Here is a 13,647-nt window from a genome sequence, read left to right on the forward strand (position 1 = left end):
ACTGAAGGCCTTGCTGTTTCTGTTTTATAACAGTGTTGATTTTATGTACAGCATACTGATCATTGGAATTATGGTTGCCCTGTGAGCTGTGACAGCCTGTGCCTTTCTGTGCCTGTAAAGCTGATTTTATTGTCATGATGCAGCTTTCGCTTTCATCATCCTCCAAATGAACAGCACCCATGAGGGCTGAATCTGCTGCTAAGAGAGACAAATATAAACAGGCTTTATGGAGACTAGCTAGCTAGAGCCTTGGGTCAAAGAACTCAGGAGCTCATTGTTTCTATTTTGATTCTTAGTTTATCAAGTTTACTCCCTCTTTCTTCCCCTAAACTAGAATTTGTATTTTAATTACAGTTTCCTCTCTCTTTCTTTCCCCCTAAAGGTCGTTTCCGTCAGATCGCGGTCCTGACCACAGTGGCCAACGAATTATTCCATCTCTACTCCCAGGTGTCGGGCCAGCCCGTCCAAAAGATCTGCAGCCTGGATGGGGAACCCCTTACCATCGTCACTCCTTCTCCTCTGACGAGGAACAACTCAGCCCTGAACGCAGCCAAGATCCTGAAGAAGACCATCACCAAGCATAACCTGTTGGGTGGGGCAGCAGAGGAAGTCTCTCATAGCCCCACAGCCCTGTCTACTACCACAGAGAAACAAGCAGACCAATTGAGTCCAGGTACAGGGGACAGCACCATCACTACTGACTCCGGCCACAAGGGGGAGCTCAAGCAGAAGGCCTTCATGAAGAAGGAATCTACTTCTCTGGCGATGTTGACTGAGGACAGCCACTCTAGAGGCAGCGCTGAAGCCCCCCTGAGCATCAACGGACACCACGCTGGAGTGAATGGAGACAGTCCTAAGCTAAATGGAAATGGCCTGGCGTTGACAGGAAGTGGAGAAAATCACATTTCGTTCACTGTCAGTGTTGTCCCTGAGGAGGCCCAGGAGGGTGACCTGAGCCTGTGCAGCGAGGCTGACCTGGAGAAAGAGCACCAGGAAATCCATCAGAAGGGCCAGAGGACCATCCGATCAACCCCAGACGAGGAACCTAACTACAGCCTGATGCACAACGCTCACATCACCCACCACCACACGCAGGCCAAGGATTCCTTTGAGATGGAAGAGGTAGGAGGACCATACTCACACATGGGTTGAGGGGGGTTCAAATCTTGGCTTAGTTGTACTGTTCCCTCCAGTTTGAGAAGGAGGTAGGACCGTCCGGAGAAACAGAGTTGTGGAAAGGGGTTCAATTCTTGACTGAGTTTCACTATAACTACCCTCCCAGTTCAATATACAGTTTTGTTCTTATCTTCATCTCCTGGTTCTCACACTGGGCTGTTTTTTTTCAACCCTGGTTTTAGCTGTCCTAGCAGATATTGTGAAAAGCTAAGGTCATGAACTTGCATCTATAAATAAGTAAGAACAGTAAGAGAGCATATGGAGGACCCTGGAGACCAAGTTATTATTGTGACTCCATCTGCAGTTTGTCCCTCCTCTCTCTCCAGATCTAGCAGAATGGGGTAATAGTTACAGTAACTGGAGGGAGGGGGCTGTATGCATCAGAAGTGTGTCAGTGTAGAAGTTGCCCCAAGTGTTTTTCTGTTTGGCTTTGTTTCACCACACAATAGAAGTCACTGTGGAAGCATTATGTTCCACATACTGTAGGAATTAAGAAAGTAAAACGTACATTTTTTATCTATCCTTTCAGGTCCAGAGTAATAAGAATGAAGCTCTACTTGGAACTTGCAGCCCCTCTAGAGCAGGCAGTGGTGAGTCTGGCATTCATGTTATACACCTTATAAGACATTATAAAGGCTCATAGATGCTTATAACAAGTCATAATACTTTTCAGATTGATATAAGGTGTTACCAAACTTTCCAACGTGGATATCCACTAATTGGATCAATCACTTTATTACGTTACAAAACCATATGTTCTGTTGTTGATCAGTAAAATGAGTTCACTGGCATAATCACCATCTCTCAAATAATCATGAACACTTTGTTGTCTTATACAAAGTATTTAAATACTACTGTAGTGTACTCTGATGGAATTTTCCATATTGGCCTTTTAGACAAAAAGAAAATTGCTACTTAGAACACATGGACCTGTGACAATCCATTATAATTGAGTGACCCATCTAAAACAAAGCGCCATTTTCCTCAGGAACTTATACATGTTTTATTAGATAAAACCTTCTATAACGACTCAGTATATTTATTTTCCTAGTGACCATGATACTCTATTAGAACATAGAGCCTCAGGGATGTGCTCTTCAGAGAATCAATATAACCCAAAATACATGGAGCTGAAGTTAACTAAATGGATGACGTCTGCCCTCTGGTGGATAACTCTGTACTTAAAAAAATAAATACAAATGTGTGTATAATACAAGTTGTAGAGATGGGTTGGTTGTTTACAACAAAACAGACACTTGCGCCACTATGGGGCAAAACAGATGGGGTTGGCTTAGATTGTTGATAACATGTTGAAAACACAAGTTGCAGAATGAGCACTTGTCTCAAATACATTGTTAGTTGTTGGTTAGGTGGTTCGCAGGCTAGCAAATTTGAGCCATATTAGCATAGACATGACATCAGTCAAAACATCTCAAAACAAGACATGGTATCAAGAACAAGATCAAACGAGCCCCTTGTGATTCACCACATGGCCGTTTCTTGTGGTTTTTGCTAGCTAGCTATATGTCCATTCAGAACCATAACAACACACGGCCTTCAGCCCCATTGACACGTGCGCATCGTTTTCATGGCGTTGTCAGCAAACCCGTCTATTGTAGATGCAATGCAAGTGTATCATATCCCTGTGTTGCAAAGATACCAATGGAGCACAGATTGTTTTTTTACTCAGTGCAATGTGTCTCGTAATTCCTATGAAAATGTTGATTGCTTATTTTGTTGAAAACCCAGATTGATGGTCATCTGGGACCTGGCTACGATTTTTGGTCAGGACCGAATCTTTTGCGCTGCTGCAATGGTGTAAAAAATAAATACTGAATTTAATGCGCCACTTAGTTCATAGAGCTGTGGTTAAATGAAACTCCCGAAGTCATCCAGCTGTTCCGATCAGGGTTGTAGTGCTGCTGGTGCGCAGCAGACGACGCTCACCACTTCTCAGAATGGTGCTGTTTAGCAAGATCACTTAATGATTAATTAGTCATCTACATAACACACCGAATATGCTAGCATAATGTCAGGCTACGGTTATTCCAAAAACACCATGTCATCTCTTATGACAATTTAATTTATTTTAAATTTTCTTCTCATGCGGAGCTGTGTTTAACTCCATCTGCTCTGAAATGTGATTAGTTCGGCTGGGTAGCCACCCGTACGTCATTCAAGAAGATCCAAATGCATATTCCCATGAAACTGGTTGGGATCAAATGGTTGGCATGCATGCAGCATGGCCGTTTCAACTGTAAAACATGAAGAATTAGGATTCACGATTGACATTAATGATGGCATTATTTACGATAAGGTAGGCTTAATTTGGTGTTTTAGATTTTTTTTAAAATATTAATTAACATTTTCCTTTTTGCCATTTACAGTATGTGTAGGCATTGCCAATCATGCAATTTGGATGATGCATTGTATGTACAGTACCAGTCAAAGGTTTGGACACACCTACAAATTCAAGGGTTTTTTTCTTTATTTTTTTTACAATTTTCTACATTGTAGAATAATAGTGAAGATATAAAAATGAAATAACACATATGGAATCATGTAGTAACCAAAAACAAATCAAAATATATTTTAGATTCTTCAAAGTAGCCACCCTTTGCCTTGATAACAGCTTTGCATACTTTTGACATTCTCTCAACCAGCTTCACCTGGAAGGCATTTCCAACAGTCTTGAAGGACTTCCCACATATGCTGAGCATACTCTGGATCTTCCTTTCCTGTGTCGGTCCTCCATGAGAGACCGTTTCATCATAACGCTTGGTGGTTTTTGCGACTGTATTTGACTAAACTTTGAAAGTTATTCAAATTTTCCGTATTGTCTGACCTCCATGTCTTAAAGTAATGGTGGACTGTCGTTTCTCTTTGCTTATTTGAGCTGTTCTTGCCATAATATGGACTTGGTCTTTTACCAAATAGGGCCTTCTTCTGTATACCACCCCTACCTTGTCACAACACAACTGATTGTCTCAAACGCATTAAGAAGGAACAAAATTTAGTTTTGATGTCTTCACTATTATTCTACAATGTAGAAAATAGTAAAAATAAAGAAAAATCCTTGCATGAGTAGGTGTCCAAACTTTTGACTGTTACTGTATATTCTAAAATAATTTAAACAATAGGCTTCATGTCAGTACCATCTTTCATTCAGAAATGCTGGTTTAATAATGATAATACAAATAAAATGCAGTTCCCGTAGGCTAACTAAACAAACAGCACTACACCACTGGTTATAATACATGTAAAGCAATTGACATGTGTGGTCAACTGATAATTGGGACAGCGTCATGGTGCTGTCATGATATCTCAAAGTGCTGCCCAGCCTCAAACCCCAAACAGCAAGCAATGCAGGTGTAGAAGCACGGTGGCTAGGAAAAACTCCCTAGAAAGGCCAAAACCTAGAGAGGAACCAGGCTATGAGGGGTGGCCAGTCCTCTTCTGGCTGTGCTGGGTGGAGATTATAACAGAACATGGCCAAGATGTTCAAATGTTCATAAATGACCAGCATGGTCAAATAATAATAATCACAGTAGTTGTCGAGGGTGCAACAGGTCAGCACCTCAGGAGTAAATTTCAGTTGGCTTTTCATAGCAGATCATTGAGAATATCTCTACCTCTCCTGCTGTCTCTAGCGAGTTGAAAACAGCAAGTCAGGAATAAGGTAGCACGTCCGGTGAACAGGTCAGGGTCCCATAGCCGCAGGCAGAACAGTTGAAACTGGAGCAGCAGTGGCGCCAGGTGGACTGGGGACAGCAAGGAGTCATCATGCCAGGTAGTCCTGAGGTAGGTAGTCCTCTGAGAGAGAGAAAGATAGAATTAATTAGGGAGAGCATACTTAAATTCACACAGGACACCGGATGAGACAGGAGAAATACTCCAGATATATCAGACTGACCCTAGCCCCTCAACATATAAACTACTGGAGGCTGAGACCGGAGGGGTCAGGCAGGAGCCACTGGCCCCATCCGATGGTACCCCCGGTCAGGGTCAAACAGGCAGGATATAACCCCACCCACTTTTCCAAAGCACAGCCCTCATACCACTAGAGGGATATCTTCAACCGCCAACTTAGCATTCTGAGACAAGACCGAGTATCGCCCACAAAGATCTCCGCCACAGCACAACCCAAGGGGGGGCGCCAACCCAGACAGGGAGACCACGTCAGTGACTCAACCCACTCAAGTGACCCACCCCTCCTAGGGACGGCATGGAAGAGCACCAGTAAGCCAGTTACTGACCACAATCAATTGAATTAATAATAACAGGTGTTGATTATTTGGCCCTGGCGAGAGCACAACGAATGGAAGGAAACAGCGCTGCAGGAAGGGGTGCTGGAAGTGCTGCAGATTAATTGAAATACATTTGCCAAATTATATAATTATTCTTATCTCTATAAATAAATGACATAATTGAAAGTACTACACCAGCATAATTTAGCCACAGAGGATCAATAGCTTATTCATAAAAAATATCTGTAGCTTGTGTTTTGTCACATTTATGAGCGCATAGGCCTAGTTAGTCTACAGTCGGGAGTCCTGCAATTGGGCAACCCGCACGGTAGCAGAGAGAACAGTCTATGACTAAGGTGGCTGAAGTCTTTGGCAATTTTTAGGGCCTTCCTCTGACACTGCCTGGTAGAGATGGCAGGAAGCTTGGCCCCATTGACGTACTGAGCCATACGCACTAGCCCTGCCACTTCCAATGAGCGTCTGAGCCGGTGTAGTGCGACTCAATCTTAGTCCTGTATTCACTCTTTGCCTGTTTGATCTCTCTCTCCCTCCCTATCTCCATTACAGAACAACAACTGAGAACAACCAGCCAGCAGTCAGACAGTAGTGGTTTTGCAGAGGGCCCCTCTACTGATGGCTCAGCTAACAATTTAAAGATACAGGAGAGCACTGACAGCTGTGACTGTGAGACCATGCTGATGTCCTATGCTGGGGAGGTGACCACTCTAGCCCTTGAACACCCTGCCTTTGAGAGGCTGCAGTTAAAGGAGAAACAGGAGGAGGAGGATGTGCAGATACCCTCTGTCCTACAGAAACACCTTGAGGAGGACAGGAGGGGGAGCAAGAGCCCTATTGGGGAGGAAGAGCAGCGGCAGGAGGTGCCACAGTACACCTTCCACCAGTTACCTAAACCAGAAGATAGAGGAGTGGCCCAAGACTCGGAGCAGGACCAGCAGCATAGCACTGCTGAGGAAGCTGCTTCTTATCCTGCCTCTGAGACTCCTCAGTCAACTCCTGAGACTTGCCATACTGTTGAGGCTGATCCTGACACGGCTACAGTGCCTGGTCCTACAGAAGACCATGTCTCCATCCTGACCCCTGACTGCAGCTCCTCTGGTGCCCCAGCCAGGGAGGGTGTGACTGACAGGATGGAGATGGATGCCAGGCTCTCCAGCCCTAGACCCAGCTGCCCCATCTTCAGTGCCTCACCCAGGGTCCACGGGGCCCTCTACAGGGCCCAGCAGAGGGCCTTGTCCCCAGGCCTCCAGGGCCCCTGCATGGAGGGGAAGGTGAGGGATCTGTTCAGGAGAAGAGTCCCCCTGACGAGGTCCCGATCCCTGCCTACCTCCCTCAGCCCCTCCTGTGCGGTCTCCTCTGTCAGGATCCAGTTTGGCCAGGGGACAGTCAGGCACTGCACTCGGACGGTCTTTTCCTACCGATACACCCCAGAAGTGGAGGAGGAGGAGCAGGTGGAGGAGCAGGTGGAGGAGGAGGAGCAGGTGGAGGAGGAGGAGCAGGAGGAGGTGCAGGTGCAGGAGGGGGTGCAGGTGGTAGAGGAGGTGCAGGTGGTGGAGGAGGAGGCAGAGGTGGAGGAGGAGGTGCAGGTGGAGCTGGAGGTGGGGTCCATTGTGGAAGAGGAGGTTCCGGAGGAGGAGTTTCAGAGCAGAGGCAGCTTTTGCTCTATCTTAATTATCAACAGAGAGGCCGAGCCATCTCATGGCCCCGGGCTACAGAGAGATGGGGAGCCGAGAAAGCTTCAAGGCAGAGTTCCCCCTTCCCCCCTCGCCATCCCCCGCCACCTGACCCTCTCCACCATCTCACTGCACAGCCACAGCCCCCCTCCTGAGTGGGGAGAGAGACCTCTGGTGGAGCACCACCGTGCCTGGAGCACCTGTAGCGTACCTAACCTTACCCAACGTAACCTGGCACAGCATAACCACCCTAACCTGAACCACTTCAATAACCCTAACCTCACCCAGCACAGCAACCCTAACTTAAACCTCACCCAGCACAGCAACCCTAACTTAAACCTCACCCAGCACAGCAACCCTAACTTAAACCTCACTCAGCACAGCAACCCTAACTTAAACCTCACCCAGCACAGCAACCCTAACTTAAACCTCACCCAGCACAGCAACCCTAACTTAAATCTCAACCAGCACAGCAACCCAGATTTCAACCTCACCCAGCACAGCAAACCTAACCTGGCGCACTTCAATTACCCTAACCTCACCCAACACAGCAACCCTAACTCTACCCTCACACAACACAACCTAGCCCAACACAATAACCCCAACCTCCCACAGCACACAGTCCCCAACTTACCCCATCATATGGCCCCTAACCATCCTTACCAGAGTCCTCCTTACACTAACAACATGGGCAGCACCCTTCCACACAACTTCCCGCACAGCACACACTACCCCTTTTCCCCGTACAGCTCCCCCTATAATACCCCGCCCCATAGCGACCCTTTCAGTTCACCTTACTATAACTACCACGGTAACCCATATAGTGGGTCCTACAGCTACCTTCATAGCAACAATCCTTACACTGCCCATAGCTCTTACTCTAACCCATCACACACACCTTCCAAACTGCCTCCACATATCTCTACTGCCCCCTATGGAGAACCATACAGTACTCCATTCCCCGGCCACCATCATCTGTTTCCTTACCCCCATGGAGTTGACCCTATGGGGGCAGCCCCTAATTCCCACCTTCCACCAGCCCTGTCTACCACTGAGATGCAGCTCAGACGGGTCCTTCATGACATCAGAGGAAGTGTACAGAACTTGGCTCAGGTGAGACAAAACAACTACACACTACTACTGTAAGTCGCTTTGGATAAAAATGTCTGCTAAATGGCAAATATAGTATAGTAGTACATATGTGTTCTATAACATTCTGCAAGGCTCTTTGCAGTTTTAAAACCTAACACTAGCCATCCCACCCATAATGCAGGCAGAGACATTTGCACGCTAGTTTATCAGTGACTAAGTATTTGATCTGTGGTTTCTCTGCCCTCAACAGAATTCATCAGAATGCAGAGCAGACGTTTTCAATCGTCAGAGATCTGCCCAGCCACTGTTTGAGGTATTCACTCACCTGACCTGTCACTCTTAAAGAAATTAAATCCATGATTACCAATTATGTCCTCCAACCTCTCCTGGGGTGTGTCTTGGGGGTTGGGAAATAGGTCAAAGACAAATCTCTGGCCTTTTGTCAATTTGATTTGCTCAACTCCTGCATCCTCTCTCCTCCGTCCTCTCTTGCCTCCTTTACAAAAAGGTCAAAGGTAATCAAGGAGAGGCGGCGTGGATGAAAATGCACTTGTATGAAATTACTCTCGTTCTTCATTCGCACTTAATCAGGCAAATGTTTAGTGGGAGTGGATCCCAAAATAAATGTGTAAAGTGATAAAAACAAATGAAGTTAGTTGTGCAAGACATGTTAAAGTTACAATTATAAGTAGCATATTGCTTCTAAACCTGTGCATGCTTTTCTCCTCCGACAAACGAAAGCTGATTCAAAGGGGGCGTGGCAGATATCAAAACTCTTCCGCGAAGGACTCCGGTAGATTACAAATTACTATCCTTGATGAAAGGTGGCTATCGAAGAGGACAGTTCCGTTCGTGTACTAACAAATTGACACTCGTCGACCACTTATCTGTTTCTGTGTCACGGAGGAGAGACTACAGAAGACAGTCTTTTGCCCAAATGAAAATCTCCCTGTGCCTCTGTGACAATAGACAATAAAGTCATCTTCTTCGATGTTCTCCTCCTCCCCTCAGACTTCTCTCCAGAAGGAGCTGCAGGCTAAGAGGAGTCTGAATGTGTTCCGGACTCAGATGATGGATCTGGAAGTGTCCCTGATGAAACAACAGGCGTCAGTCTACCAGCACCTCAGTCACGACGAGAGGTAGGCTAGAGGCCCTCGGACACAGATGTTAGCAGAGTCTGTGACAGACAGACATGCATGCATGCAAGGGCGTTAGGCCACCACGAACCAGAACAGCTTCACTGCTCCTTGGCAAAGATTCTACAAGTGTCTGGGACTATATTGGAGGAATGCGACACCATTCTTCCACAAGAAATTCCAACATTTGGTGTCTTTTTGATGATGGTGGAAAACGCTATCTTAGGCGCCGCTCCAGAATCTCCAAGTAGTGTTCAATTGGGTTGTGATCTGGTGATTGAGGCAGTCAGTGCATATGGTTTACATCATTTTCATGCTCATAAAACCATTCAGTGACCACTCGTGTCCTGTGGATGGGGGCATTGTCATCCTATATGGGCATAGCCATGGTAGCAAAATCAATGGCCTGTCCAGCATTTTTATACATGACCCTAAGCCTGATGGGATGTTAATTGCTTAATTAACTTGGGAATCACACCTGTGTGGAAGCACTTGCTTTCAATATACTTTGTATTCCTCACTTACTCAAGTTTTTCTATTATTTTGCCAGTTACCTGTACATACATGGTAACAGTGGTCTCTTTCTGTTTGTGATTGCCAGGCAGGAGGCGGAGCAGCTGCAGGGCCTGCGGTCAGCAGTGAGACAGGAGCTGAAGGAACTAGAGCTCCAGCTAGAGGATCGGCTGCTGACCTTGAACGAACAGCTCCGCTCTGCCAGCCACCACAGTCTCTACCGCCACCGCATGGTCGGTACCTGAAACTACACCTGGAAACACACACACACACACACACACACAAAGACCGAACCGACTGATACTCTCTCGTACTTTCTCTCACTCGTAACTCCTAAACATGTTGGATAAATGGTTTGTCATAACTGTTTGCTCATGGCACCTACTGTGGTTCCTCTGGGTTCTTCTCATTTGACATGACATCAGGCTGCATGTACATCACTACTCTTGTATTTGTTTAGGCACCCATCATATCATCCCGTACCTCTTCTTTAATGTAACATTTGTGTGGTTGATATTTGTCTCTCCTTTCTCCTGTATGGTATGAAGAGCGGTCACAGCATGTACAGCCTGTCTAACAGTTCTGCTCTGAGAGCAATGGAGCCGGTGAGTACCTGCAGTGGGTCTGGGCTTTTATTTTCTAGGTTGTTCCTCCTGTAATGGTGTGTGTTCTATTCATATAAATATATTGTTATCGTCAATATGGCTGCACGTCCAACCGTCACAGAACATTCACATGAATAGGAATGTCTGTTCTTGAAATTCTAATTCGTGCATTCGGACACCTTGACTTTTTCCACATTTTGTTACTTTGCAGCCTTATTCTAAAATTGATTTTTTTCTTTAAATTTCCCCTCACCAATCTACACACAATACCCCATAATGACAAAGCAAAAACAGGTTGGGTTTTTAAAAAATAAAATAAAAAACTGAAATATCACATTTACTTAAGTATTCAGACCCTTTATTCAGTACTTTTGTTGAAGAACCTTTGGCAGCGATTACAGCCTCGAGTCTTCTTGGGTATGACGCTACAAGCTTGGCACACCTGTATTTGGGGAGTTTCTCCCATTCTTCTCTGCAGATCCTCTCAAGCTCTGTCAGGTTGGATGGGGAGCGTCGCTGCACAGCTATTTTCCGGTCTCTCCAGAGATGTTCAATCTAGAGGTTGACCAATTATGATTTTTCAACTCCTATACGATTATTGGAGGACCAAAAAAAAGCAGATACCGATTAATCGTCTGGTTTTAATTTTATTTTTAATTTATTTGTAATAATGACAATTACAACAATACTGAATGAACACTTATTTTAACTTAATTTAATACATCAATAAAATCAATTTAGCCTCAAATAAATAATGAAACATGTTCAATTTGGTTTAACTACTGCTAAAACAAAGTGTTGGAGAAGAAAGTAAAAGTGCAATATGTGCCATGTAAGAAAGCTAAAGTTTCAGTTCCTTGCTCAGAACATGAGAACATATGAAAAATGGTGGTTCCTTTTAACATGATTCTTCAATATTCCCAGGTAAGAAGTGTTAGGTTGTAGTTATTATAGGAATTATAGGACTATTTCTCTCTATACCATTTGTATTTCATTAACCTTTGACTATTAGATGTTATTTTAGGCACTTTAGTATTGCCAGTGTAACAGTATAGCTTCCGTCCCTCTCCTCGCTCCTCCCTGGGCTCGAACCAGGAACACAGTGACAACAGCCACCCTAGAAGCAGCGTTACCCATGCAGAGCAAGGGAAACAACAACTCCAAGTCTCAGAGCGAGTGACGTTTGAAATGCTATTCGTGCGCACCCCTCTAACTAGCTAGCCATTTCACATCGATTACACCAGCCTAATCTCGGGAGTTGATAGGCTTGAAATCATAAACAGCTGCTGGCAAACGCTCGAAAGTGCTGTTTGAATGAATGCCTGCTGCTGCCTACCATCGCTCAGTCAGACTGCTCTATCAAATCATAGACTTAATTATAACATGATAACACACAGAAATACGAGCCTTAGGTCATTAATATGGCCGAATCCTGAAACTATCATCTCGAAAACAAGACGTTTATTCTTTCAGTGAAATACGGAACCGTTCCATATTTTATCTAACGGGTGCCATAAGTCTAAATATTCCTGTTACATTGCACAACCTTCAATGTTATGTCATAATTACGTAAAATTCTGGCAAATTAGGTGGCCCAAACTGTTGCATATACACCGACTCTGCGTGCAATGAACGCAAGAGACGTGACACAATTTCACCTGTGTAACGGCTCTCTTCTATCTCCTCCTCTGACGAAGAGGTAGAACAAGGATCGGACCAAAATGCAGCATGATGATGATTCATGATATAATTTAATGAAGGAAAACCTATACATACAGAAACTACAAAACTAACAAAATGAAGTAATGAAAACCGAAACAGCCTATCTGGTGAAAATACAAAACACTAAGACAGGAACAATCACCCACAAAATACACAGTAAAACCCAGGCTACCTAAATATGGTTCCCAATCAGAGACAACGAGAATCACCTGACTCTGATTGAGAACCGCCTCAGGCAGCCAAGCCTATGCTAGACACACCCCTAATCAGCCACAATCCCAATGCCTACAAAAAAACCCAATACGACAACACAATAAACCCATGTCACACCCTGGCCTGAACAAATAATTAAAGAAAACACAAAATACTAAGACCAAGGCGTGACAACCTGGTTAATATTGCCTGCTAACCTGGATTTCTTTTAGCAAAATATGCAGGTTTAAAAATATATACTTCTGTGTATTGATTTTAAGAAAGGCATTGATGTTTATGGTTAGGTACACATTGGAGCAAGGATAGGCACCGCATCGATTATATGCTCCGCAGGACACGCTAGATAAACTAGTAATATCATCAACCATGTGTAGTTAACTAGTGATTTATGATTGATTGATTGATTGTTTTTCATAAGATAAGTTTAATGCTAGCTAGCAACTTACCTTGGCTTACTGCATTCACATAACAGGCAGTCTCCTCGTGGAGTGCAATGTAATCTGGTGGTTAGAGCGTTGGACTAGTTAACTGTAAGGTTGCAAGATTGAATCCCCCGAGCTGACAAGGTAAAAATCTGTCGTTCTGCCCCTGAACAGGGCAGTTAACCCACCATTCCTAGGCTGTCATTGAAAATAAGAATGTATTCTTAACTGACTTGCCTAGTTAAATAAAGATTAAATAAAGGTATAAAAACAAAATCGGACAAATCGGTGCCCAAAAATACCGATTTCCGATTATTATAACTTGAAATCGGCCCTAATTAATCGGCCATTCCGATTTAATCGGTTGACCTCTAGTTCAATCTGGTTCAAGTCCGGGCTTTGGCAGGGCCACTCAAGGACATCCCAAAACCACTCCTGCGTTGTCTTGGCTGTGTGCTTAGGGTCGTTGTCTTGTTGGAAGGTGAACCTTCGACCCAGTCTGAGGTCCAGGTTTTCATCAAGGATCTCTCTGTACTTTGCTCCGTTCATCTTACCCTGGATCCTGATTAGTCTCCCAGGCCCTGCCACTGAAAAACATCCCGACAGCATGATGCTGCCACCACCATGCTTCACTGAGGGATGGTGCCAGGTTTCCTCCAGATGTGATGCTTGGCATTCAGGCCAAAGAGTTCAATCTTGGTTTCATCAGACCAGAGAATCTTGTTTCTCATGGTCTGAGAGTCCTTTAGGGGCCTTTTGGGAAAACTCCAAGCGGGCTGTCATGTGCCTTTTACTGAGGAGTGGCTTCCGTCTGGCCACTCTACCACTGA

At 44.8% G+C, this 13,647-nt stretch overlaps 1 protein-coding gene across 8 annotated transcripts in view; it reads left to right on the plus strand.

Annotated features, from left to right (window-relative positions):
• LOC112239226 (protein ITPRID2) overlaps window positions 1-13,647 on the plus strand; it is a 63,524-nt gene that overhangs the window by 41,207 nt on the left and 8,670 nt on the right. For 7 of the 8 annotated variants that reach the window (XM_042319703.1, XM_042319702.1, XM_024407717.2 and 4 more), the window contains 7 exons: window positions 383-1,122; window positions 1,706-1,766; window positions 5,991-8,227; window positions 8,457-8,519; window positions 9,218-9,345; window positions 9,944-10,088; window positions 10,404-10,460. In XM_042319703.1, coding sequence (XP_042175637.1) covers window positions 383-1,122; window positions 1,706-1,766; window positions 5,991-8,227; window positions 8,457-8,519; window positions 9,218-9,345; window positions 9,944-10,088; window positions 10,404-10,460 — 3,431 coding nt within the window. The remainder of the gene's footprint in view (window positions 1-382; window positions 1,123-1,705; window positions 1,767-5,990; window positions 8,228-8,456; window positions 8,520-9,217; window positions 9,346-9,943; window positions 10,089-10,403; window positions 10,461-13,647) is intronic. The other variant, XM_042319704.1, reaches the window with a different exon arrangement.

This window comes from Oncorhynchus tshawytscha, linkage group LG03 (genome assembly GCF_018296145.1).
Source record: "Oncorhynchus tshawytscha isolate Ot180627B linkage group LG03, Otsh_v2.0, whole genome shotgun sequence".
Taxonomy (NCBI): Eukaryota; Metazoa; Chordata; class Actinopteri; order Salmoniformes; family Salmonidae; genus Oncorhynchus; species Oncorhynchus tshawytscha.